Genomic DNA, 27,467 nt, shown 5'->3' with positions numbered 1-27,467 from the left:
TAGCAATCTTGAGAGATCTAAGGATTTGGACTCCAAGGACCCTCTGCTCTCTGACATTATTATGAATCCTGCCATTAACCATGTTCTTCACCTTCAAGTTCGAACTTCATAAATGCATCACATTACACTTATCTTGATTGAACACCTATTTTCTCCTTCTCTGCTCAACCCTGCATTCTGTGAACACACTGATGTAGCCTGCTACAACATTCTACATCATTCACAGCACCTCCCACCCGCATGTCATCTGCGAACTTACTGACACATCCCTCCACTTCTTCATCCAGGTCATTTCTAAAAATCACGAAGAACAGGGGTCCCAGAACAGATCCCTGTGGAACTCCACTAGTCACTGACTACTACCCTCATTTTCTGCACAAAGCCAATTCTGAATCCAACCTGGGACCTCTCACTAAATTCAAACCAAATCATTCACTCTGCTTATTTTTTTCTCCATGTTTTACCAGACCTGTTGAGGGTGTTTCTATTATTTATTTTTTGTTTTGGTTTAAGAGCAGGCAGCCTCACTCTGCCTAACCTTCCCTGTGTTCCAAAGACCACCATGCTGGGATTCAAATTTGTTTATTGTCACATATAATGAGATATAGTGTGAACATTCGTTTAGTGAGCAGTTGAGCATGTCGTCCCTTGCACAGTGCAACAATAAAAACACAATATAGAGTGCAGATTTACAGAGAAATAGACTAACTAGATTAGAGTAAAGGCAACATTATTTTAATATTATTTCGCATATCTGGCATTACACTTCTTCCATCACCACTGTATCCTTAGAAAGGGAATTCCCAAGATTTACCACTTTTTTGGAGAAATTTCTTCTCATTTTTCCTGAGTTGTTGGCCCATTTTAGATAATAACCTTTACTTTTATAACAGCCCATGCCCCTTCACAATCTCCTTATTAACCAAGAGAAAAATCTGCATCTTCAAATATTAGAATTGTATACGTATCTATGAGATCATCTTTCATTCTTGTAAACTCAAGGGAGTATCGGTTCAATCTGTAATTGACTCCTGATATGACAACCCACTATTGCAAGTAATGTGATGAACTTTTGTTACATTCCCTCTATTGCAAGTATATCCTTGTAGAGGTCCAGAGACATAGTCCTCTACATTATAGTCTTGATCTGATCTCAGCAGGGCTCAAAATAATTAAAGAAACACATCTCAACTTATCTACTGAAATCCACTTGCAATAAAGGCCAACAAGCAGGATGCTTTTCTAATTGCCAGCTGCACCTGTCAGTTAATATTTGCGTACAAGAAAACTCATGCCTCTTTGAACAGCATAAATGTAGTGAACTGCTGTACAGTCATTAATCTGGCTCCGCCCCATCTTGTGACTGTATCCGTGGCTCCTCCCTCTTGACCCTGTATAAAGGCTCCAACACCATAACACCTTTCCAGAAAGCCTGGGTAACAGCACAGGATAACCTTCAAATTTATTGTAAATAAAGCCTACAGTTCCATAACTCTAGTCTTTTAAGTTATTGATAGTGCATTTAATAACATTTTAATCCATTGCTATTTTAAAAAATTGCTAGCTTTCTATTGATTTCCATCAAAGTCAATGACCCCATATCTTTGGACATTGTTTGCTATCTGTGTTGCCATTGGCCAGTCAGCTGCTCCACTTCAAAGCATCTTTGAGAGATCCCTACACTGAAGAAGTTCTCTCTTTGAAGGGAATTCTGCAAGAATCATTCTACTGCTCCCCATCTGCAATCCCTGTTACTTTCAAGCTTTATGCCTGTTGGTCTGTGCTCCTCCCCTGCCCCTTCTTCCCTTTCCAGATTCCCACCCCCCACACAATTTTTTATTCAGGTGCCTGCTTGCATTTTCTCACGCCTCGATGAAAGACTCAGGCCCAAAACGTTGGTTGTATATTTTTGCTTCCTATGGACATTTCTCCAGCTCCTTTGTGTATTAGACTAGAACATTGGTTCTCAACCTTTTCCTTTCCACTCACTTACCACTTTGATATTCCCTATGCCATAGGTACTCTGTGATTAGTTAGGGATTGCTTAAGGTGGTACGTGGGTGAAAATAAAAAAAGTTTGAAAACCACTATTTTAATCGTATCTAATTGACGTTATGTGCAGGGTTTCAGAACTCCAAAGGAAATGGGCCAATGACAATTTTTCTCAAGCAAAATGTTTCTGTAACAACTGGGTCTACAGCAGTGATTCTCAACCTTCCCACCCACATACCACCTTAAGCAACCCCTCAAATAATCACAGAGGACCAATAGCACAAGGATTACTTAAAGTGGTATTTGAGTGGAAAGGAAAAGGTTGAGAACCACTTGACTAGAATCTCAGCGCCTGCAAACTTTCTGGTTTAAGCCATTGACGCAGTTGTCTAACTCTGTCACCTAATTTTGTATTGTCCAATACAATAAAATATAAAATAACTTACAGGCCCTTTAACCCACAATATTGTGCTGACCCACAGAAACATATACCAGCATCAAATTAATCCTTTCTAACCTGACAATGTTTAACCCTCTATAATTACTTACAAACATTTGATCACCATATCAAAATTATTGATGAAGATTGTAAATAACCTGGGTCTCAGCACCACAAGTCATAGGTTCCTCACCTGAAAACAGCTTGTATGGTCCGACTGTTTGCTCTGCTTTAATCAATCCTGACATTGCATCATTGTACCATCCATAATACCATGTGCTTTAATTTTATTTAATATTCCCTTTTGATTCACCTTTTAAAAGGCTTCTGAATCTCAAAATGTATCAACAACCTATACCAGTTTGCCATTATTCTTTCCACCGGTTGGTTATGACCTCAAAAATCTCCAACAGATATATTAAATAAAGTTTTCTTTTATTAATCCATGTTGACTCCAATTCTTACATTACTTCCCTGGTAATCACAGTCATAGGGCTAAATAGCATGAGAACATGCCTGTTAACCCCACTTGACTAAGTTGCCCACTTGAGCTAGTTCTATTTGTCTGGACGGCCCACATTCCCTTTCCTATCCATATCCCTTAATTATAGATCAGATCATTTTTCCCAATCTCTCCATTTAAATCTCCATATAACCACACTGAGCACAATATTTGAATGCTCCAATGCTCATACACTGGATGACTGGCATGAGATTTCTTTTGTAATAGTGTAACTTTCTTCTTATGGTAAATACCCATTTCATAGACTTCCACTCTTTAACGCACGGGCAGTGAGAAATGAAATCTAGTCACGTCTAGACATCAAGCTAAAACATATGAGCATAGTTACGCTTGAAAAAGAAAATTTGGTTCATTCACTGACAGAACTTTTAATAATATTTTCAACATGAAAATATTTGTGTTATGTTAGAAACCAGTGCATTTTAATCAAAAATTATTTTCTAAGGAAGATAACATCATCAATTAAAAAAAAAATTTCAATTGCTTAAAACAACAATGACATTTTTCCCATTTTTATTTTAATTTTTTAGCCCAAGCCTGTTCTTGGTCTAATAGTAATCTACCTTTTCTTCATTAGTGCAATCTTCAACTCCTCCAAGTCTAATTAATGCATCTCCTAAATACAATTCCACAAAATAAATCTTTCATCAAATGGTTTCTTACTTGTGGTGAATGTGGTAGCCTGCTCCATTAATCTTCCAATCTTTGTTCATGATGTCAGAGATTTTACTGGTTCGAACGATTAAGTGCTGCAAATCTCGCCATGTGAGATTCGGACTAGATAAAGAGAAAAAATTTTGTGAACAAACTGGATCATATTACTTTGGCATAAATGACAATGCCTTTGAATTGTAAGTTTCAGGCTTTCTTCTTCAGCGCGCATTATCCTGCATACATTAACAAAGAATAATTCAACAGAATATATATCTTCTCCAAGAGCAGCAGCTTGACCAGTAGAGTGACTACTTATAAAATGTTTGACCAACTTACACAGTTAATTCTGATCCACTACAATATTATCCTTTATTTCCTTGTAAATAGAAGTTTATATGAGGGAAGCAAAGGGTAATAATTCTACCTGTGGGATATAATTATTCAAAAGTGCAATATACCCTCAGTCGTGCAGCGTCCATGGGGAATGAGGGCTGTCGGTTGTATGAATAGGTTGGTTGCATGATACTTGCTCAAAGAAAATTACTGTACATCCTAGAGTAGTATTTGATGCAACATCTTTCAACAAATTGTCAAAGTATAGCTTATCTCATCCTTTTAAGGCTAAACTTTATTAATGTAAAATTTTATGAAGTTGCTTAAGAGGTTTAGAAAGTTTTGCTGGTACCATGAGAATTTCAATTGAAAAAAATAGCAGGCTTACTGTATTTTTGTGCTTGTTTAAAAAAAATCTTATAGACCCTGAACCCTCCTTTGCCTCCAGCTATCATCAGTGCTGGAAAATAGATTATTATTGCCACATTTTTTCCATGATTGTACTCTGACTTATGCAAATGCAATTTCCAGAGAGGAAAATGCTATAGATTTCGGACTAGTACTGGAATTAGTCTGCCAGCATTGCCATCTGCAAGGATAAGTGTGACTTTCATTTTCAGCTAACACACATGTAATGGCACCCTTATTTATACACCAAGACTTGCCTAATGATAAGACTATAAACAACACTATGAATGAACCAAGATTTCTCACATTTAAATGTAGTCTGTGTATAGAAACAAAAATAGCAAAACAACATTATGTTTAATAATGTATTTATTTAGCATTAAAAATGCATTTTAACCAGTGCTATTCTGAGAATATAATATTCCACACAGACAAAACTTTTCATAATTTCAGAGTACATTAGTAATAAAAATGCCTAAAGTTCATTTTTATTCCCTTGCATATAATGGGGCAAACTGATGAAATTACACCACTTCAGAGTTTATCCAACATGAGAAATGACTCTGTTATGCAGATTTCTCACTGCACAATAGTCTATTACTTTTCTTTATTGTCAGACATATAAATGGTAGAGGTTGAGATAAAAGTTTGTCTGCCTCAACAATTAATAGAGTATCAAACTCTTACTTCTTGTTTACACCACCACAATGATAAATATTTTCACTTTTTTCCCCATATCTTTGCAATGAAAACAATAAGCAAATGTAGTCATTACAGAAACTGTGTAATTTTAATCTATGAGATTACTTGTTCAATTCACGTCGCCCTTCCGTGACCTACATCTAGCACATTTGTGTATTGCACTCAACCCTAGCGTCAGCAGATTTTCTTATTTAACTTTATGTAGCCCTTCAGAAGATGGCATAGAACACTACAGCACAGAAACAGAGCCCTTTGGCCCTTCTAGACTGTGCCAAACCATTTTTTTTTGTCTAGTCCCACTGACCTGCAACCTGTCCATAGCCCTCCATACACCTCCCATCCATGTATCTATCCAGATTCTTCTTAAATGTTAAAATTGAACCTACATTCACCATCTCAGCTGGCAGCTCATTCCACACTCCCACCACTCTCTGTGTGAAGAAGTTCCCCCTCATGTTCCCCCTAAACTTTTCCCCTTTCCCTCTTAATCCATGTCCTCTGGTTTGTATCTCACCCACCCTCAGTGAAAAAAACCTATTTACATTTAGCCTTCTTTGTAAATAGCTGCAACTTATGTGGTGAAGAAGGTATTTAGTAGCAATTAGTGATTTTCATTTTTTGGTGAAGGAAGTTCGAAGACAGATAGATATTTGTGTATTCCCAAATACTTGCTTACTTAGGTGGTGAAGGGTGTATGCTGCTACAGTCGCACAAACTACAGCCAAGGTTCACAAAGTGGGGCTTGAAGGTTGAGTCTGGTGGTTAAAATTCAGATCCAGCAGAGTGATTATCTGGAACGGTGATGAGCATCTTGAGTATGTTGTTTTAGTACAACTATTCGTGCATATGGAGAATATTCATTTGCACTTTGTTGTTGGTGGAGAGACCACACAGGAGCTGAGCCATGTGATGATCAGCAGCTTTACTAGCCAAAGTATGAACGGAGTTAATTTTTTTTGTTAATGATGCAAATTGGATTGAATAAGGGAACTAAGCACTAAATAATAAAACAAAGAATTACATACTGTTTCAGTAAACAGTGGTCACAATAGATATATTGAAATCCTACAGTTTAATACAATTAAGTTTGTATATCATTTGATTCGATTATATTATCTTCTTCATAATATAAGTACACTTTCCATGACCTGTATTCCTCCTTGGAATAAGTGATTTTGACCTATGTGTTAACCATTTTCTGAAATACGGCATCACAATATTCTGCCTAAGCTGGTTATACCATTACTTTTGAGTGGGAATATTTATGGCTCATATCCTACTCCACAAATCCAAACATTTAAACCTGGATTGGGTGAGGGATGTTATTTAATCTGAATTTGATTTATACTGTTGTGGGCCTGTTGAGGATGAAATGTTAAGCTGAAACCTTGTCTGCTTTTTTTGGTGGATGTAAGAAGTTCCATGACACTTCTTTGACAAACATTAGTGGTAGCCTCTCATGCTCAAACAACATCACCAAAATGGATAGGGGGAAGAATTTCCCTTCACTTATTGTGGTGCATGAATGAGCAAGTATTGCCCACCAGTTGTACTCTCTGCAGCATGTAGAGTCCTATTGATTTCAATTAAATTGAAAATGTGAGGCATATAATTTACCGATTATTTTGTCATGTAGCCAATATGTTTTTGGGATGTGGGAGGAAACCAGAGCACCAAATGTAAACCCAGATGGTCATGGAGAATTCTTCCAAACTTTGCACAGAGAGCAGCCAATTTCAGGATCGAACCAGCGTCACAAGGTTTGATGTAGTAGCTGTTGTGCCATCGTACACCATGTTTGTCATTCAACTCATCCCATGATGGGTCTGCAGAAATCCACAAAGTAGATACCTTTGGGTGGTTGATCACTGAGGGTCTCACGAAAACTGCTGTTTACAACCAGGTCAATTTGGCACATTCCAGCAGAATACATCAAGACAGTCCTCATGTAATGAAGAGCATTTTATAAACCCATATCTAAATTTCCAATAGTATCTTAAGGATATTTTTGAAACTCAACTTTTAAAAATATCAATAAACTTTCCTGAATTTTATACTCATTATTTTTTTCAGCTGGGCCCTACAACATTACCCAATAAAACATAAACCATCAGCAGGTATAGTCCGACCACCATCAGTAAGCTTTTTAGCATAGGTCGCTTTCCACTACCATTAGTAGCAACTCAATTTATGAAACCATTAGTGACACTTTCTTTCCTGTGGATGAAAACAGTCAAAATTATCTGGCAGCAATTAATCTTAATGGCTGTGTGTAGTAAACAGCAATGGGCTAATTCCAGTTCTGTCAGTCCCATCAAACAATCCCACATTAGGCAGGTTTTCACTGGTCCATTAAGGAAATTCAGTACAACAACAAATCGAGTGCTGAAGGCATATGCACTGAACATTATTATGGTGATCTTCTGAAACCATCATTATCTCTTAAATAGTATATCCCTGGTGTATTATCACTGCACTCTACATTAGAAATACTTTGATTAAACTCCCCTAATTCATAACAAACAGCTGCAAACCATTTAAGCAGTTAATCTCAACACCACAGCTATTGAAGAAATATAACAAATGAAAGCTGTAAACTCCAAATCATTACTGCAGCAGTCACTTATAGGAAAGGGCTCACTTGAGAGGGTTGCTTGTTTGTTTATATTGTGCAAGCTTTGTCCTTGTGTAACCATGTATTCTTCCTCATTTCTAACAAAAAAAATCTGAACTACAAAGTGGTCAAATGATTAGCAATATCACTGCAGAGCTAATATTCAGATTCATGATGAAAATATCTATTTCTTCTGGAAATAATAATCATAAACCAATTTTTTCACTCTCCCTTGCAATGTTATATTTTGAGTTCCTCGATTAAAAAAAAGTGATCAAGGGTCAAATGTGGCTGAAGGTACAAGGATGTGTGAATCAGCGGGATCTCTTCTCTGGAAGATATGACAGGTTACACTTGAATGAGGGGGACTAATGGCCTTGCAGGCAGGTTTTTTAGAGACGTTTGGGGACGTTTAAACTAGGCTGGTACAGAAATGGGAACCAGAGTTTGAGAAAATTTGAAGGAGCATGTAAAAACCGTGCATCTTGGCGCCTCACAGTTTGGCGGGCAGCAACCTCCTTTGAAGAAGACCGCAGAGCCCACCTCACTGACAAAAGGCAAAGGAGGAAAAACCCAACACCCAACCCCAACCAACCAATTTTCCCCTGCAGCCGCTGCAACCGTGTCTGCCTGTCCCGCATTGGACTTGTCAGCCACAAACGAGCCTGCAGCTGACGTGGACTTTTACCCCCCTCCATAAATCTTCGTCCGCGAAGCCAAGCCAAAGAAAAGAAGAAAGAAATGCAATATGCTGTGAATCTGTGAAGGACAAGCAATGGATGGAGAATCAATGCAGATAGTTGGATGGGTTGAGATGTGTTTAAAAATGAGAGCGATGAACTTAGACCATGAATCAATACAGGGAATTATGATGTTGCAGTCATTACAGGGACTCAGCTGTTGCAAGGGGAGGTTTGGCTGTTTAATATCCTGGGGTTTAGATATTTCAAAGGGAGGTAAAAGAGGGTGGAATGGCATTGGTAATCAGGGATTCTATTAAAGCTGCAGAAGGGGCAGCATTATGGAGAGATTGTCTATTGAATCAGTGAGTGAGTAAGTCAGAAACAGGAAGGGAATGATCCCTCAATTTGGGAGTATGTGATAGAACAGGCCAAAATGCTAGATCATGACAAGGTTAAGAAAGAAGCAATGTTGGAACTTCTGAAAAATATTTGGATAGACAAGTCCCCAGGCCAAGATGGGATATACTTGTGGTTACTACAGAAAGTGAGTGAAGAGATTGCTGGGGGATGGACAGTGATCAGTGCATCCTCCCTGCCCAGAAGAGTGGTACTGGAGGGTTGGAGGATGAAAACATTAGTTCTCTTGCTCAAGAAAGGTAATAGGGAGATCCTGGAAATGATAGATCAGGGAGTTTTATGTCAGTGGTGGACAAACTATTGGAGAAGATTCTTAGGGAAATAATATTTAGTAGCATTTAGAGATACATAGTCTTATTATGGATAGCCAGCATGGCTTTGTGTTGGGCAGGTCATGCCTCACAAGCCTAATTAAGTTTTCTGGGAAGTGACAAAAGAAATTGATGAAGGTAGGACCATGGATATGATGTATATGTATTTTAATAAGGTGTTTGATATAAGGTCACCCATGGTAACATGATTTCATGGATTTGGAGGCAGTAGTAGATGGACATATTCTGTCTGGAGGTCAGTGACTGGCAGCGTTCCGCAGGGACCTATTCTGGGGGTCCTGCTAATTGTGATTTTTATAAATGAATTGGATGAAGGAATAGATGGTGGGTACAGTGAACTGAGGTTCACTGGTAGTGTGTTGTACTGATGGCTGGCCCATCTACCCATATATAACCCTAGTTTCCTGACTAAACCCTGAGCCCTTCTGCAGACCACTGTAAGACACTACCCTCAGTTATAAGCTAATAAAAGCATATGTTCTCCTTCCAGTCATGAGAGTTTTTATTCAGGCTACAATTATACTAGCTTATTCTCTAGAAGATGGAAGCGCTGCTCAAGCCAGGTACGTTGCTGATAGACCCTCTGTCCCTCGACACAACTGAGGAGTTCACATACTGGCTAGACTGCTTCCAGCCCTACCTGAACGTGCCTTGAGACGTCTTCCACACCAATGAACTCAGGAGGTCAGCACTCGTTTCGAGTGTAGGAATGAAAAGGTACGCCATCATTAGGGACTGCACTACATATGATGCTGCCATCGAGGCTTTGAAGGAACAGTACTTGAAATCGCAAAATGATGTCCTAGCGAGGCACCGACTCATTCTACATGGCCAACAGCCAGGAGAAACCATTGATGATTACCTGCTGGATCTGTGGACACTTGATAAGAAGTACAGGTATGAAATGGCTATGGGTTGTGTTTGTGAGGAAGAACAGATCCAGGACACTCTAGTCATGAGTGTCCACTAGAGGTACATGAGGCAGTGACTGCTTGAGTCAGGTAAGAAGGACCTGGCTAGCCACGATGAACTGGCCAAGTCGCTGGAACAGGCCAAACTTGAAAACGATGACCTCAAAGCTAGTGAGCTCGCTAGCAGCTCATGTAACCCTAGCCCTAATGGCTGCTGCTTCCCATGCTAGGGAGCACTCCTGCACTAGGGAGTACTTTTCTGTAGCCAGTATCCCCGATCTTGGTGCCCAGCAAAAGACTCAATTTACTCTAGCTGTAGACATTAGACAAGGGTTTGCCATGCAAGGGGAAGCCCATGGAAGTTCACAGCCTGCACCACTCCTGGATCAGATTCCAGCCCCAAGTAGTCTGCCCCAAATTCACCTGAATCCACTTGCTGTGCTACACACCATTCCAATCCATTCTGAGGTCTGTCCATATATGACATTTGAGGCTAACAGTCATCTTTATCAATTCCAGAGGTTCCTTTTCGGTATCACTAACAGAGTTTTATCTTCGAGAGCCAGGTGGACAGAATGGTGGACAAGTATGTCACCATCTGTGGCCATACCCTGGAGGACTATGATGCCATCCTTCAGAGTTTTCTCCACATAGTGAACTCCTGAACCTTACTTATAACTCAAGCAAGTGTATGTTCAGGACTAAACATCTGGCTACTCTTGACTACGTGGTGGAAAATGGCATAATTGGCCCCAACCCTGATAGGATGCACCCCCTGTTAGAACTCCCCATGCCCAGGATCACGAAGTCTTTGAGGAGATGCCTGGGTTTTTCTCATGTTACACCCAGTGTATCCCTCAATACGCTAATAAGGTTCCACCCCTCTTAAAAAGCCACTTATTTTTCACTCTTGGCCGAAGCCCAAATGGCTTTTAACTACCTCCGAAATCACATTGCAAAAACTGCCATGCACACGGTGGACAAAAATGTACCTTTCCAGGTGGAAAGTGATGCTTCAGACATGGCCCTGGCCACTGTTCTTAACTAGGCAGGCAGGCCTGTACATTTTCTTTTCCCTCGGTCATTGCAAGGCCATGAGCTCTGAAACTACTCTGTGGAAAAGGAGGTTCAAGCCATCGTAGAAGCTGTGAGTCATTGGAGGAATTATCTAGCTGGTACGAAATTTATACTCCTCACTGACCAGTGCTCTGCCACATTTATGTTTAATAACACCAAGAGAGGCAAAATTAAAAATGACAAGATTGCTAGATGGAGGATCGAGTTCTCCACCTACAATTATGACATTGCTTATCGGCCAGGAGCCCTTAATGACCCTCCAGATGCCTTATCCAGAGGAGCCTCTGCACAAACCGGCCAACTGCGGTCTCTACATAATGAGCACTGCCATCCAGAGGTTACCCGCAGGGCTCATTTTGTCAAGATGCGCGCTCTGCCATATTCCTCGGAAGACGTCAGAGGAATAACAAGGTCTCTCCAGGTCTGTAGGAAGTGCAAACCACACTTCTACCGCACTGCAAAGGTGCAACTGATTAAGTCATGCAGGCCCTTTGAATAGCTCAGTGTTGATTTTAAACTCCATATATGGGAACACTTTCTTCTTCTCTGTCATTGATGAGTACTCCCTATTCCCATTCACATACACAATCCCATTTCCAGACAGGCCCTTTCTTCAGGAGAGAGAGAGAGAGAGAGAGAGAGAGAGAGAGAGAGAGAGAGAGAGAGAGAGAGAGAGAGAGAGAGAGAGAGAGAGAGACTCATCTTTTATGAGCAAAGAGCTATATCAGTACCTGCAGGACTACTAGCTTACAACCCCTGGGGGAACGGGCAGTGTAATAGGAAAACATCATGGTCTGGAAGGCTGTCAAACTGGCCCTCAAGTCAAGGAGCCTTCCAGACTCATGCTGCCAGGAATTCCATCTGGTCACTACTATGTACTGCGACCAACGCTACTCCTCACGACCTCCTATTCAATTTTGAGAGAAAGTCGGCATCGGGAACTGCACTCCAAATCTGGTTCACCACTCCTGGTCCAGTCATCCTCAGGAAGCACGCGAGGAGAAGCAAGATCGACCCCCCTGGTGGAAAGGGTGAAACTGCTCCATGCCAATTCCATGTATGCCTATGTGGATTACCTGGATGGCAGGGAGGACACCGTCTCCATCAGGGACCTGGCACCCACCGGATCAAAGGGTCTGTTGCTTCAAGTGTCCTATGAGCCGTGGTGCTCATTCTCGCCACCCCCAGTCAGGGCCTCAGGAGGAAAATGCATCCCCGCCCACCACTCCTCCCTCACAAGGGGATCAGGAGACCCAAGGAGCTCAAGGCCCTCCAATGCTTAGGTGCTCCACCAGGATTTCCAGATGGCTTAAATTTGTAAATAACTGTACATTTTTTGGATTTTCTTTCAGAATCAGTACATCTCTCTTCATCCACAGACCCTAAATGCTGCAGGAAGGGGTGAATGCAGTGAACTGAGATTCACTGGTGGTGTGTTGGCTGGCTCTGCCTCCGCCCCCATCTACCCAAATATAACCCTGGTTTCCTGCCTAAACCCTGAGCTGTTCTGAAGACCACTGTAAGACCCCACCCTCAGTTAAAAGCTAATAAAAGCATATGTTCTCCTTCCAGTCGTGAGAGCTTTTATTCATGCTACAGTGGGTCAGTAAGTTTACAGATGGCACAAAGGTTAGAGGTGTTGTGGACAGGGGCCTGTTGCAGGTTACAACGTGATATACACAGTGCGCAGAATTGGGCAGAGAAGTGACAGATGGACGTCAATTTAGGAAAATGTGAAATCATAAACTTTGAAAGATTGAATTTGAAGATGGATGGTTAATGACATGATTCTTAGCAGTGTGGAGCAACAAAAGGATCTTGGGGCCTAAGTCCATAGATCCTTCAGGTTGCTGCATTATTTCCTTCCCAGATGCTCCCAGATCACTGCTACTTCTATCTATGTTTCTTAATGATCATTAGGTCAAAATTTTGAAGCTGCTTCCTCAGCAGCAACCTTACAGGAAGTTCATGAGAAGGACTGAAGCAGTTGTGTAGACAGCATTCCATCAGTCTCTCAAAAAGATAGTGTATAAGGAATTAGGAAGAAAATACTGGCCTTGCTAGCACCAACCTCATCCAATGAATGAGTCTGAGTTTTACACCATGCAACAGGCCCTTTGGTCCAATTTGTCCGTGCCAACCAGGTTGCCATTCACCTACCTGTCTAAATTTTTCCTATCATGTACCTGTCTAAATGTATTTTAGGCATTGTAATTGAATCCATCTCTGGCACCGCATTCCACATACCCAAACCCACTGCTCTGTGTGAAAAGATTACCCTTCAGCCCCTTTTAAACTTATCCCTTTTACCTTTGATATATGCTCTCCAGTTTTAAACTTGCCCTGGAAAAAAGGCTGAAGCCCTCAGGATTTCACATATTTTTACCTCAGCCTGTTCTTCAGGAGAAAAAGCCCCAGTTTATCAAGTCAATCCTTACAACTCAAGTTAAAAAGAAGGTCCGCAGATGCCGAGGTCCAATGCAATTCAAAAGCATGCAGGAGAAATTCTCCATGAACGTCTGTAGATGGACATTTCAGCATCCATAAAAAGGAAAGATAAATTTTCAACATTTTGGCCTTGAACCCTTCAAAGAATAAGTAGAATGAGCTAGAAGCAGGAAACTTCAGAAAAACTCAAAATTTAGACAATGTCGACTGGGGAAGGAATCTAGACCAACAAAAGGTGTAATTTGGTTATGATAAGGGGAGAATTGATCATGTCTGCACAAAAGGAGACAGGGAAGGGAGAGAAAGACCAGGGAGAAGGTGACAGGGAAATAAGTGTGGGGGGGGGGGGGGTTTAATGAAATCCAGTGAAGTCAATATGAATGCAATCCGATTGGAGGATGCCTAATTGGAAGATGAGGTATTGTTCCTCCAATTTGCGGGTGGTCTCAGTCTGGCAGTTCTTGAGACCATGGACACACATCTGCAAGGAAATGATTTGGAGAATTGAAATGGGTGGCCACTGGGAGATCCGCACTATTGCAACAGACAGAGCCGAAGTGCTCAACCAGTCTCTCCAGTGTATAGGAGATCACAATGGGAGCACTGGGTGTAATAGGGGACCCCTGCAGATTCACAAGTGAAATGTTGCTTCACTTGGAAGGACTGTCTGGGGCCCTCGAATTGTGGTGATGAAAGAGGTTTGGGTGTGAGGAGCATCTCCTGTGGTCACTAGGGTAGGCTCCAAGTGGGTAATTGGTTAGGAGAGTGAAGTGGACAAGGGAGTCACAGAGGTGGTAGTCCCTGTGGAAGGCAAAAAGGGAAGGAGAGGGGGAATATGTGTCTAGAAGTGGGATCTCGTAGTAGGTGGTGGAAATGGTGGAGGAGGATACGTTGGGTGTGGAGGCTAGTGGGGTGGTGAGGACAAGAGGAATCCTATCCTTGTTGCATGTGGGGTGGAGGGAGCCAGGGAATATGCAGGTAATGGAGGATATGCAAGTGATTGTCAAGTTGATGGTGGTAGAAAAAAAGTCCAATCATTGGAAGAAGGAGGACATCTTTGATGATCTGGCAAGGAAGTAATCATCCTGGGTACAGATACAAGATACAAGATTTGAGAGAATGGAATGGAATCTATAAGGGGGACAGGGTGGGAAGAGGTGTAATCATAGTGTGGGAGTTGTCTCTGAGATGGAAACAGAGAGATCAAGGAAAGGGAGAGGGTTGGTAGAGATGGATTGTGTGAATTTGAGTCAGAGTGGAAGTTGGCAGCAAAGTGGATGAAGTCAACGAGCTTATCATGGGTACAAAGCAGAACAAAAGTAGTCACTGATGTAGCAGAGGGAGAGTTGAGTGGTCTTGCCTGTGTAGGCTCATAGTACGGATTGCTCCATGTAGCCAAGAAAAAGACAGGGAGTTAGATATGATGCATTCATTGAGGTGTGTCAGCCATGCCTGCCACACGTCAAAATGCAAATGTGATTAGCATTCCCAGGTCCTTTCATAATAGGAATTATAGGATCTCCCAAGCCCTAAAATACTGAGAACGAGGAGACAGTTTGAAAGTCCTGCCAGCTCCCCTTCCTTTATTTTTCTTCCCTCATGTATTTGCATTATTATTCTTAATAATTGTTTTTTTATGCTTTTACATGGGTTGAGTGGGAGGGAGGGTAAAGGATGGGGGGGGGGGCAGGAGGAAAAGGGAGGACTTGGCAAATAATAATCTGTAAAAGGGAAGGATTGTTTCCCTATAACACTTGGCTAATACGAATCTGTAAAACTATAAATAAAATTTTCAAAAAAAAGAAAAAGGCAGGCATAGCTGGGGCCCATGGCTTCCCCTTTAATCTGGAGAAAGTGGGATGAGTTAAAGGAGAAATTATTAAGGATGAGGACAAGTTCTGCCAACCAGAGGAAGGTGATGGTGGAGGGGGACTGCTTGGGTTTATTGTCCAGAAAGAAACAAAGGGCTTTGAGGCCTTCAGTATGGGTGCTGGAGGTACATAGGGATTGGCGATCGAGTTCAGGGAACTGGAAGTTGTTGAAGTGATGGAAGGTGTGTGAAGTGTCTCAGATGTAGGTGGGGAGGGATTAGACCAAAGGAGAGAAAACAGAGTCAAGGAGACTAATTTGGTGGGGCAGGAGCATACGATTACAATGAGTCTGCTGGGACAATTGGGTTTGAGAATCTTGGGTAGCAGATAGAAAGAGACGATGCCGGTTTGGGAAACAACAAGGTTGGAGGCCGTGCCAAGGGAGGTGACCGGAAGAGATGAGTTCAGAGATGGTGCGTGAGGGGGCATGGCAAGATGGCGTAGGGAACAGACCTGCCTTCCAGACCTCTCCTGACTCTGATTTATTGTTTTGTCTTTAAGTGCCCGTTAAAGTTCTTTTAAAAGTTTATAAATAATAAGAGGTGTTGGATTAGTGCTTAATGGTTTATATGCAAAAAAAAGGTAAAAGAAAACATCAACAGACTGTTAAAAAACTACATTTTCCGAAATTGTCTGAGCCTACTTGTTTACAAGAAGCCAGGACTCAGTGTAGAATGGATCCAGAGGAAGACGTACAGAGTTCGGCATTGAAACTCCGTTTTAAGCCAGTGAGGCTCTTTGAAGGTTGCATTCAACAGCTTTCAGACCAAAGAGCTGGATGGGTGCCAGTATTTCACACAACGGCCACTGTGAGTGCTGTTACTGAGACTTTGACAGTTGAATCAGCTGGGGCGCCACCAGCTGGAGAGTTAAAGAGCTGTCATTCGACTGCTACAGTGGTGGCGCTGCAAAATGCATCTTCAATTACAACGGTTTTTCCAGACATTGATTCAGTGAAGATGATTAAAGAGATTTGGCTTAAAGATAACTCTGATCTTCAGTCTCCTGGCATTGCTGGGGGGACTTTGAGAGGGATTTTTATATGAAGTCAAACTGCTAGAAAAGATACTAAATTAAGGGAAGGGACAGAAGATCCCGTGGTCTCTAAGGAACAGCAAGACCCCATTATGCCTGAATCTACTTCTGTTGAAATGTCTGTTAAGGATCTTGAAGATAAGATATATTCTGTATCGAGTCACTTAGCTAATTTTGTGAACCTGTTTATTTCCAAGATTAATGCGATGGCGGAAGTCATTAATGGAGCTTTTAAGCTTGAAACCATTGAAAGATTTGAAATGTGTGATCAAGGTTTAGTCGATGCACAGGATCAACTGCAAGATGACAATAGAATAATTGAAACATTGCAGATCCAAAATAAAAATTTAGCCAAAAAGGTTGATTATTTGGAGAATCAATCTAGACGGAACAACGTGAAAATTGTTGGTTTGCCAGAAGGCATAGAAGCACCAGATCCAAGAAAATTTTTTACTGAATGGATTCCACGAGTGTTAGGACAGGATAAATTCCCTGAAGTTTTAATACTGGAACGTGCTTATAGAGTTTTAAGAAGAAAATCTTTTTCAGGACAGAATCCAAGATCTGTTTTGATCCGTTGTTTAAACTATTGTGACAGAGAGACAATTTTACGTACGGCTATTAGAAATGCCCAGCAAAATAGATCTCCTTTGATGGTTCAGAATAATCCTGTTTTCTTCTATCAAGATTTGAGTCAAGAAATTATGTTTCAACGACGCGAATTTAATTCTGCGAAAGAACGGTTGTGGAAAAAAAGACATAAGGCAACATTCAGGTATTCTGCGGTACTGAGGATTTTTTAGGATGGAAATTAGCTAAAGTTCTTTGACAATCGTAAAGAGGTTATGGACTTTGCTCAGTCTCTACCAATCATGCAGTTTCAGGAACGATGTAGTCCTTTAAGGTCTCCAAAGAGAGTAGAGATATAAGGTGGGATCCAGATGTTTAAAAGAAATGGAAGCAATGGTGACCGAAGTGGTAACGTTGATTTAAAAAAATAAATCTTTTATCTTTTTTTTGAGAGAGTTTAAATAGTTTAAATAATGATGATAGTTTAATGAAATGGGAGTTGGGAGAGGGAACTGGGTGGGCACTAATTTCCAGAAGTCATCAGCTACCTGTGAGTTATCTCACACCCAATATTTTGGGGGAGTTACCATTTTGGGCGGTTTAAACAGGAGGAGGTAGTTGTGACCTCCGACCTGTTTTTTTTTCTTTTTAATTTTTGGGTTAAGAAGTGAAGGTTTTTTTAATTTTTTAAAAAATAAATAATTTTTTAAAAAACTATTTTTGTTTTCTGATTGCAATTGAGAGGGAATTAGGAGGTTTTTTTTCTCACCTTTTTTTTCTCTTTTTTGGGGGGGGTTCTCTTTTTTCTTTCTTTTTTAAGAGGATGATGTCACAGAAGATAAGTCAAAAATTGAGGATGTTGAATTAGATGAAGAGGAAGATGAGGGGAAAGGTGATAAGAAGAAAAAGAAGAAAATTAAGTACAAATACATTGAGGGAGAAGAGTTTAATAAAATTAAGTTAATTTCAATAGAGAATTTTGAAGATGTTATAAATGAAGAATATGGAGAATTTTATAAGAGTTTGAACTTTTTTTCTTTTTTTTTCTTTTTTATATAAGGGGAGGGTAAGGGAATAAAAAGTTTATCTGATTGTTTTTCTAAGGGATGTTTTTGTTCTCTCGATGAATTATAAAGGAAACTTGGTATTAATGGAAATTCTGTATTTATGTATTATTAATTATGATTTTTTGTATAACAGATATGTGGTTGATATATGATTTTAATATTTGAACTTAGTTTTAAAGTGGATTTCATTTGTTAAATACATGTATTATGTTTGATTTAAATATATGTTTAAGGGTATTATTTTAGTATTGATATTTTTTTTGTTGTTAGTAATTTTTTTTGTTTGTTGTTAAGTTTTATCCTTTTTTTGTAAGTGGGGTGTTTTCTATTTTATTTACAACATTGTTAATTAATTCTTCACTCTTTATTTTGGGGGAGAGGGTTGGACTAATTTTAAATTAGATGATTAAAGTTGTGTTATAATTATTGGGGGGGGTTAATTTGTGTAGTTTAATGATGTAGTATTCTAATTTTTATTATCTTATTTTTTTATTATTTCTTTAAATGTAATTTTTATTTTATTCATGTCATAAAATTTTAAATAAAGTTTAAAAAAAAGAGATGGTGCATGATACAGTAGTTTGATGGGGTCCTGTTGGAGGGGTAAGTAAGAGGAGGTGTCTGAGGGTTGTTGTCAGTCAGATAAAGGTCAGTGCACCAGAGAAACTCTGTAGGTCACAAAGCATTTACTTCCTATGGATTCTGTGTAATCTGCAGAGTTATTCTAGCATTTTTGCAGTCTCAATCTTTTCTGCACTGCTTCCACCTTAATGACATCCTTTCAACAACGAGGTAACCAGGACTGCATACAAAAAAAATACATGAAATTAAATAAAGATTGAGTTTGTTGTGTTTGTGGGTGTGGGTGTGTGTATTTCAACAGACCTTGATTAGCTCCAGTGACTTGTTTTTTTTCAATTATATGAAAAGAAAAACAAGACAGAGACGATCAAGCTAAATGATAATTTAATTTACTTATGGAGTGCTCAAATTGCTCTTTGGAACTTCATAGTACTTTGTGAGCTGTGATAAACTAAATTGTCAATATTTGTTCTGCAACATACAGAATACCATATACATTAACATTACACTTAAAATATATAGAAGGCAAATAGTTAAATATAGTAAAGTGTAACTGATTAGGGTAAAATGTGAGAACTTTGATGACATGGCATTTAGTCTTACAATCAAATGCTTCAGAAGGAAATACCCACAAATTAATAACTACACATGACCTGTGTTCTGAATAAATGACATAAATTTGTCTGAAAAAAATTAACACAAACTTCAACTTTTGAACCATCTCTTCTTATGATGAACACATTTAAAAATGGTAGTAATCAACTTTGACATCTTTAGATTAGAATTTTAGATGCATAAATGTCTATCAAAATGCTATAAGAATTTATTGCTCTGAACTTTTATGTGTTCTTCTATTAAGGACACTTAAAATATAAATGTGCTGATCAGCTGCATTATTAGTCTGGTGAGGAGGCACCAATAGCCCTGAGTGTAAACCCTCCAAAAGATAATGGACACAACCCAGGACATCAGAGGTAAAACCTACAAGCACATCTACAGGGAATGCTGCCATCAGAGAGCATGAGCAATCGTCAAAGACCCTCACCACCCAGCACATGCTCTCTTCTTGCTACTGCCATCAGGAAAGAGGTATAGGTGACAAAAGGCTCACACCACCAGGTTCAGGAACAGCTGCTACCCCTCCACCATCAACTTCGCAACATCAAACTCAATCAGGGACTAATTTAAGGATTCTTACTTGTATACTTTATTGTTTTTTTTTATTCTCTCTGAATTACAGTTTGTTTACCTTCATTATCTGTTTACATTCTCTATTTTTTTTACACCTTTACCTTTTTTTGCACTACCAATAATTGGAAATTTTGCCGTGCCTGCAGGAAAAAGGAATCTCAAGGTTATATGTGATGTCATGTATGTACTATGACATTAAATCTGAAATCTGAAATATGGATTTTTTTCTCAAATCACTAATAACACACCACAAGATATGTCAAACAATAATACCATTCATTGAGATAGTGGGCTGGAATGGAGATTCAGTAAAAGCAGAGCTTCAGTTTAAAAAAAAATGGTGGTGCTGTTGTAACCGAATGCCAATGTGGACTTGGGAGAGCAGGGAGTGGAGACTTAGTGCTCCTCTGCAGGATCTCTCTACCCGGTTGCTATTCAGATAGCCCTATGAAGGTAGAAGGTGCTTGTGGCTGTTTTAATCATGGAAATCTTACCTAAGACCACAAGGGATGTGGGCTCCATGGATCAACGGTCAAATGAAGGGTACTAGACCTCTCCTTCCCCCACCCCACCAAGAAGGAGAGGTCTGTGAGAGAAAACAACAGAAGGTGACCTTGGCAAACGACCAGTGAGGGGCTCAGATACTAAAATAATCTGGAGAGAGACCCATGAGAATCAGGTATCCAGATCATGATTCAAAAGGGTGCTGAAGGTGAAGGCCTCAGGTGTTAGCAACTTCCTAATCATATCAGAGGTTCAGAATAAGGAGTCCAGAATCTTTGCTGGAATGGAAGGGTAAACAACATTTCCGCACAACGAAGAGTACAGGCCCAAAACATTGGTTACCCTTTACTTCATGTAGATGCTGCCTGGCTTCGTGAATTTCTCCAGCACATTTATTTGATGCACTCAATCCCAACATCTGCAGACTTCCTTGTTTACCTTGAATGAACAGGTCACTTCACAAGGAAAAGTTGAATTTACTGTGATTGCATCTGTTGAAATTTCGAAGTGCAGCACAACTCCGATTATCCAAAATGGTCGGGTCAGACCCATTTTGGATGACTGAATTTTTCAGATAACTGGTCATTTTTTAAAATCAGCCCAGTTACAACAGCAAACCACTTGTATCAATGTTTAAATAACAACAAAAAACAAGGGAAGGCTTTTTAAGCATTAAAATAATGTTTAATTCTCACCAAAAAAATGCTGGCCACTGCCGATCCCCAATGCTGCTACTGATCACCGAGACCTTCCATCTGCTGCTGCTAATCCCCTACACATCCACGCCACTGCTGCCAATCCCTGGGGAGACTCCCGGGCCGGTGGAACACTCACTGTGTGCTCCTGTGGGCTCATTCTAGCAGGGGCTGTTCTGGCTTTGCGTCCACTGCTCTGGTACATTGGGGCCATTGTAGCACCTCATAGGCCTGTTCAAGGTGGCAGTAGGATCAATGGCCATCTTTGTTACCCATAATTTCTCTGAAGCTGGAATGCCTGTTCTGCTCTTGCCCAGGAGACCACTCTCCTTGACACCAAGACAAGGGATTCTTCCAACAGCTTGTGGCTGGGAGACAGTGGCATGCAGTTTGAGAGGGAGAGTTGGAGAGAAAAGTCAATAGGGGTAGGTAAAGAAGAAATGCAAAGATAGCAGGGAGAGAGTTATCTGAAACGAGGACAATGATGTTCTAATTTCACATCAGGTGAATTGTTTTTCAATCTGTGAGGTCATTTCAGCTCCGAAAAAAAATTCAGGTAACTAAGGATTTCTGATTGTTTTGGATATCATAATTTATCCAAAATTTTTTGGAGGTGAACTTCTGGGTCCAAAAAAATTTTGGATAAATGAGGATTTCAGATAATCAGAGTTTGGATAATTGGAGTTGTACTTTAGATTGAAGCATTTGAGATCTTCATGGATTTTGACAAGATGGATGTAGAAGAGATATTTGTGGCATAATCCAAAGCTGGCGGTCGAGATTTAAAAATAATTGGTTGTACATTTAATAATGAGATGAAGAGCATTTTCTCTCTAATGGGTCATAAGCCTTTGGAACTCTTTTCCATGAAGGGCAGAGAAAGAAGACATAAAATATTTTTAAGGCAATTGCAACAGTTAAGAAACAGGGTGAAATATTAACCAGAAAGACAAGAATCCAGACTTAAATTCACAATTAGATAAGACACATTCTTATGCCAACAAAGTGGTGAAGCTTGTAGAGTTCCTGCCTCAAGCTCCAGCTACCTGGTTTCGAACCTCACTTCTGGTGCTATCTGCTTGGGGTTTTCACTTTGACAACATGTGGGTTCTCTCTGGTTCCTTTCATATCCCAAGGATAGGCAAGAGGATGGATGAATTGGCCATTGCAAATTGTCCCAAGTGTGTGAGTGGCAGAATCTGGGATTAGGGAATCTGATGGAATGAAGGGAGAATCATATAACATGAGTGTAGAAGATTCATAAATGGCTATTTGATGGTGAACTGAGAGTCTATTTCCAAATGTGTGAGTCTATGACTCAGTCAATGCTGGAAATGCTTTCAGATTCCTTACTTAATCTGATCAATGATAATGCACATTTTCAGGAACATTTAAATTGTTGTTAATCCACAGTTAGACTATAAGAACTAGGAATGGGAGCAGGTAATTAGGTCCTTGAACCTGCTCAACCATTCAGTAAGATCATGGCTGATCCAACTTTCCTCATCCATCTTATCTTCATGACCCTTGATTCCCTTACTGACTAAGGAACCTTTAATCTCAGCTTCATTTAGGTTTAACCTCCTCAACTTTTTGAAACAAGGATTTCCAAAGTCTCGCAACTTTTCAAGAGAAGTTCTTCCTCATCTCAATGTTATTCTGAGAATCTCTGAATATAAACATTCCCAATGAGGGGAAATATCTTTCCAGAAGTTAGCCCATTAAGTCCCCATGAATCTTGTGTTGCAGTAAGTTCTAATCTCATTTGTCTAAACTCCAATAAACAGGCATAGCCTATCTAACTGGGATCATTGTGGTGAACCTTGTCCGAACTGTCTCAAATGATAATATAATTTTCCTGAATTAGTGGGACTTGAACTACACACAGCTCTAGGTGTGTCTTATTATTTCCTCGAACACATGCAGTAATACTTTTATACTTACATTTAGACTGCAACTCATTTGGAATCATTCCATCAGCCTTGCTGATCACCCTATTCCAAGGTTGCGTCTTTCATGTAAGAGTAACCTAAATCATTTTGTACTGCAGCTTCACTCAGTCTTTTTCCATTGAAATAATAAGTTTATCATTCCTTCTTCCAAAGTGAACAACTTGATATTTTTTGTTGCATTCTACCCTTGAGCTGTCTGGCCTGCTGAGTTCTTTGCTTGTTCAAGATTCTTATTTATTAAATTAGCATTGCTACAGGCCAATGTTAATAATCCCAGGCCTAAGAATACTGCTCTAAATCATTAATATGTAGTTTATACAGCCACTGTCCCATCATGGAACTCTGGCATTCAGAAAGGACTGATCGACAATCCCTTGTCTACACCAATATATTACTTCAACTGGTTACAGATTGACAACCTCAAAATGGCCCCCTATTCCCTCTTGTTAGCCAATCCATACCAATGTGATTTCTTGCACACCTTGCTGAATGCATTTTGAAAGTCCAGTGTATTGCATCAAGCACTTCCTCTCTGCTGCTGCTTTTCCATTGATGCATCAGACATGGTTTTCCCTTCACAAAGCCAAGCTGACTTTGTTTGATCATGTCATGACTTTCCAAATAGTCTGCCCTCCGTCGTTAATAACCAATTCCATTAATTTTTCCAATAATGAATATTAGACTAATCAGCCTATATTTAATTGCCTTTTGCCTCCCACCTTTTTGATTAAGAATTGGCAACCTTCCAGATCTTTACTACTTGTGCAGAATCGAAAGAATTTTTTTAGATTGCGCACACTTGGATTGTAATTATAAAATGACTTCACCTTCAGCATTTGAGAGTAAGAAAAAATGGCTTTGTACCTTTCCTAAATTTAATCATAGCTAAGGTAGAATATACTAAAGCTTTCTGGACTATAAGGCATGAGTTTCCTTCCTTAAACCTCCCCTTTAGTCTGAAACTCTGCCTTGAGGCATAATTCAGTTCTGGAGAAAAGTTAAAATAAAATATTTCTGTAATTTAACACATAAAAGGAAGTTTCATATTAATAGTTATATTAACATTATTTCCATGTATTGGTAAACAATTTAAATTTAGTTCTAAAATATGAGAATATACAGCAGGTCAGACAGCATCCATGAAAAGATAAGCAGAGTTCATGTTTCACGATTATAATTTTTCAAAGGTACAGAGGTAAGTTCATGACTTTTAACATGCAGGGAAAGAAGAATGAGAGAAAGAGAGAACAAAGCTGATGTGCAATTTTAACAGAGGTGGTAATAGAGCTTTGTATGCATTTTGGTGCCTGAGATAATAAGAAAATTAATGTAAACTATATTTGTAACTTGAAATCCTCAGGCTGTCTGATTATACCTGATTACATTTTACCCGGATTTTCCTCAGAGAAAGGGGTCAATACCTTCCATCTCCTCTCATTCATAAAACATTATAGAAATAAGATGTTCACATCTAGATCTTAGCATTAGCAGCCAAAAGCTCTGAAAGTTTGAATTTAAAGCAAATGTTTGGAAATAGTGATTACAAAATGTTATTATCTTTCTGCAATCTGCCAGCAATTTACGGTTAATTTATCAGTGACCATACAGCTGCACTCAGTATAGCAAAGAACCCCAAATAACCATAACATTTGCTTTGAAAACATTCTATTTTAGCAGGCTACAGGAAATCACTGGAGTAATTAGAAAGGTACATTTTAGTGAACATAATGGTAGAAGGCTATTTTGTTACAGTCCAACATATCATTAAATTTACAATTGTTATTTAATGTTGCACAAGCATGCTTATGATTTTCATCAAATACACTTAAGTAATTACAACTTTCTTAGTTCATTGGCTCTGACAGATGGCTCAGCTACAAAGCATTATATTTAATGGAATGTAAGTATTGCCCTGATGAAGGGAGTAAAAATATTACACATGCACCATAATCTAATGAAACAATGCTCCAAATTATGTCTAACTATCATCTAAAAGGAAATGACATCAGTAATTTTTTTTTAGACATACTGCATTATAACAGGTTCTTCCGGACCACGAGCCTTTACCCAGCTACCCCATCCACCCCAAAATTTTTGCAACGTGGAAGGAAACCAAAGCACCTGGAGGAAACCCGCACAGACACTGGGAGAGCGTAGCAAATTTTTATAGACCACGCTGGACTAAAATCCGAGTCACTGGCACTGGTACTGTAATAGCACTGGGCTAACCCAGTGCATGCTGCCCAAGGTTCTCACTGGTCAAGCAACACATCTCTAGTGAGAAAGATTTAAGGTTTTGGATATTTGTCCTTTTCTCAGTGACAGATCAAGGTGGCATTATGAAAGGGGAGGGGAAACAAACAAACACAAGTAATAGAAGGAAGAGCAAGATATTTTGCCCCTCACATCAAGTCTCGCATTCAATAATGGATTTAAAAAAAAACCCGAGTACCACTAGCCCCTACTAGGCTATATCCTTTGTTTCCCTTAATCATCAGAATCTAACAATGTTCGTCTTAGATACACCCACTGACTTCAATGGCCTCTTGAAAACTCTGAAGATCCACAAATCTCTGGATGAATTGATGTTTTGCATTTCAGTGCTGAATGACCAAACTGTTTACGTGAAATTTAATTTAGGCACCCAAGCAAGGAGAACATTATCCCTGTATCTACCCCGTCAACCCTTATGAAAATTTCATACACTTCAACATGATTACCTCTCATTCCACTAAACTCTAGAGAATATCGGCCCTATCCGCATACTATTTCCTTGAAGGACAATATTCTCAATGTAGGTATTAAGATTGTTTACCTTTGATGCATTCTCTGTTTCAAGTGCATCCTTCCTTGGGTAGGGGAATCAGACAATCACAAAATATTCCAGCTATGGTCTCATCAGGGATGAATAAAATTTCAGAAAGTTATTTTTATTCTTGCAGTAAGGACCAACATTTAATTGATCTTCCTAACTATTTCTTTTACTGGCATGTTCCTTTTCAGTGATCATATACAACCATACCCAAGTCCCTCTGACCACCAACACCCTGCGACATCTCACCCTTTAAAATAACGCTCCACTCTTCTATTTTGTTTTCTGAAATGAATGATCATGTTTTGTATGTCCTCACTCCTTTTTTGGCCCTTTATATCCTCTTTCAGTGTTGACTTCACAACTCTCATTTCCACCTAGCTTGATATCTATAGTAAACCTAGTTACATTGCATTTAGTTCCTCAACTAAATCATTGATATAGTTTATGAACAATTGGGGCTTGAGCACTGATATTTTTAACAACCCATTACGCAGAGACCCTCAACCCCAAAATTAACCGTTTATTCTCTATTTTTTGCTCTCTAACCATTCTTCGGTCCATAACAGAAAATTAATTGGATCCTGTGCACACTATTTTTGTTTTTTAACCTCTTGGATGAAAACTTCCATCAGGTTAACTAGCATATTTGTTTCATGACCATCTGCGAGGTTCAGGATGTGCTGGATAACTGAACTCTACTATACCAAAACAATTGTGTTTGCAGAAATTCAGCAGGAGGTCAAACCTGTTTGTTGTTGCAAGGCACACAAGTTGCAGTCCAATCAGGGGATACCTCTGAAGTGGGTGCTTGTGAACTAAATTGCTAAATAAAATAACATCAGTCCAAGGGAGTAAAAAACAGTTTTTGGGCATCTTGGTCCTTTAGGGTTCAGTGGAGGAAATTCAACTTTGGAAGAGATATCAAATGTATAGCAGTACATTGGCAACAATTTTAACCTTGTGTGTCTGGAAATTGATTTCTCCATGATAAAAATATCAGTGAGTTATATTGCTAGATCAAGGGTAAACTTGGCTTTAAGGATGTCAATGGCTTTAAGAAATGTACTTGAATACTAACAGAATCAAGTTCAGGAGTTTGGAAAGAGTGGAAATTGGTGCAGTTCCAAGAGCCAAGAAGGTTGCTGATGGATACAGTCAAAATAATGAACAATTTAGCTGAAGCAACGAAGGAATTATTCTTTCTGATGGTGCAGAAAGATCAGAAAACAAAAACAGGTAAATTGCAAAGAAGCAAAGGAGAGATCATGAAGCTCTTATTTGACACACTGTGCTATCACAATGTTACCTGATAGAATGATGAAGTCAGGTTTAACAGCATTAACAGCAACTTCCAAAAGGACATTGGATAAAAGCCTGAAGTGAAACAATTTATAGCAGTTTGGAGAAGAGTGGAGAAAGAATAAAGGAGAAGAGAGAAGAAAGGGAGAGAGCATTGTCAGATAGCTCATCCAAAGAACCAGCATGGGGATTGCAGGTGAATAACCACCTCCATGTGCTGCACACTTTACAATTCTAATGATATAAACCACAACTAATTTGCTCTCACTTCTCTTGCACTTTTGTCAGTATCAAATTTTACCCTGAAGCTCTTCCCAATGCATTACTGGGAAAACTAGTTTGGAGGAACATTG

General features: G+C 39.5%; 1 protein-coding gene across 9 annotated transcripts in view; it reads right to left on the bottom strand.

Annotated features, from left to right (window-relative positions):
* The window catches only part of LOC138739315 (PC3-like endoprotease variant B), an 827,554-nt gene that overhangs the window by 206,599 nt on the left and 593,488 nt on the right, over positions 1-27,467 (bottom strand). For all 9 annotated transcript variants that reach the window (XM_069891108.1, XM_069891107.1, XM_069891109.1 and 6 more), the window contains exon 13: positions 3,618-3,731. In XM_069891108.1, coding sequence (XP_069747209.1) covers positions 3,618-3,731 — 114 coding nt within the window. The remainder of the gene's footprint in view (positions 1-3,617; positions 3,732-27,467) is intronic.

The sequence above is a fragment of the Narcine bancroftii genome, chromosome 7, assembly GCF_036971445.1.
Source record: "Narcine bancroftii isolate sNarBan1 chromosome 7, sNarBan1.hap1, whole genome shotgun sequence".
In the NCBI taxonomy this organism is placed as follows: domain Eukaryota; kingdom Metazoa; phylum Chordata; class Chondrichthyes; order Torpediniformes; family Narcinidae; genus Narcine; species Narcine bancroftii.
The sequence above is the reverse complement of the archived record's forward strand: the minus strand, read 5'-3'. Positions and strand labels throughout refer to the sequence as shown.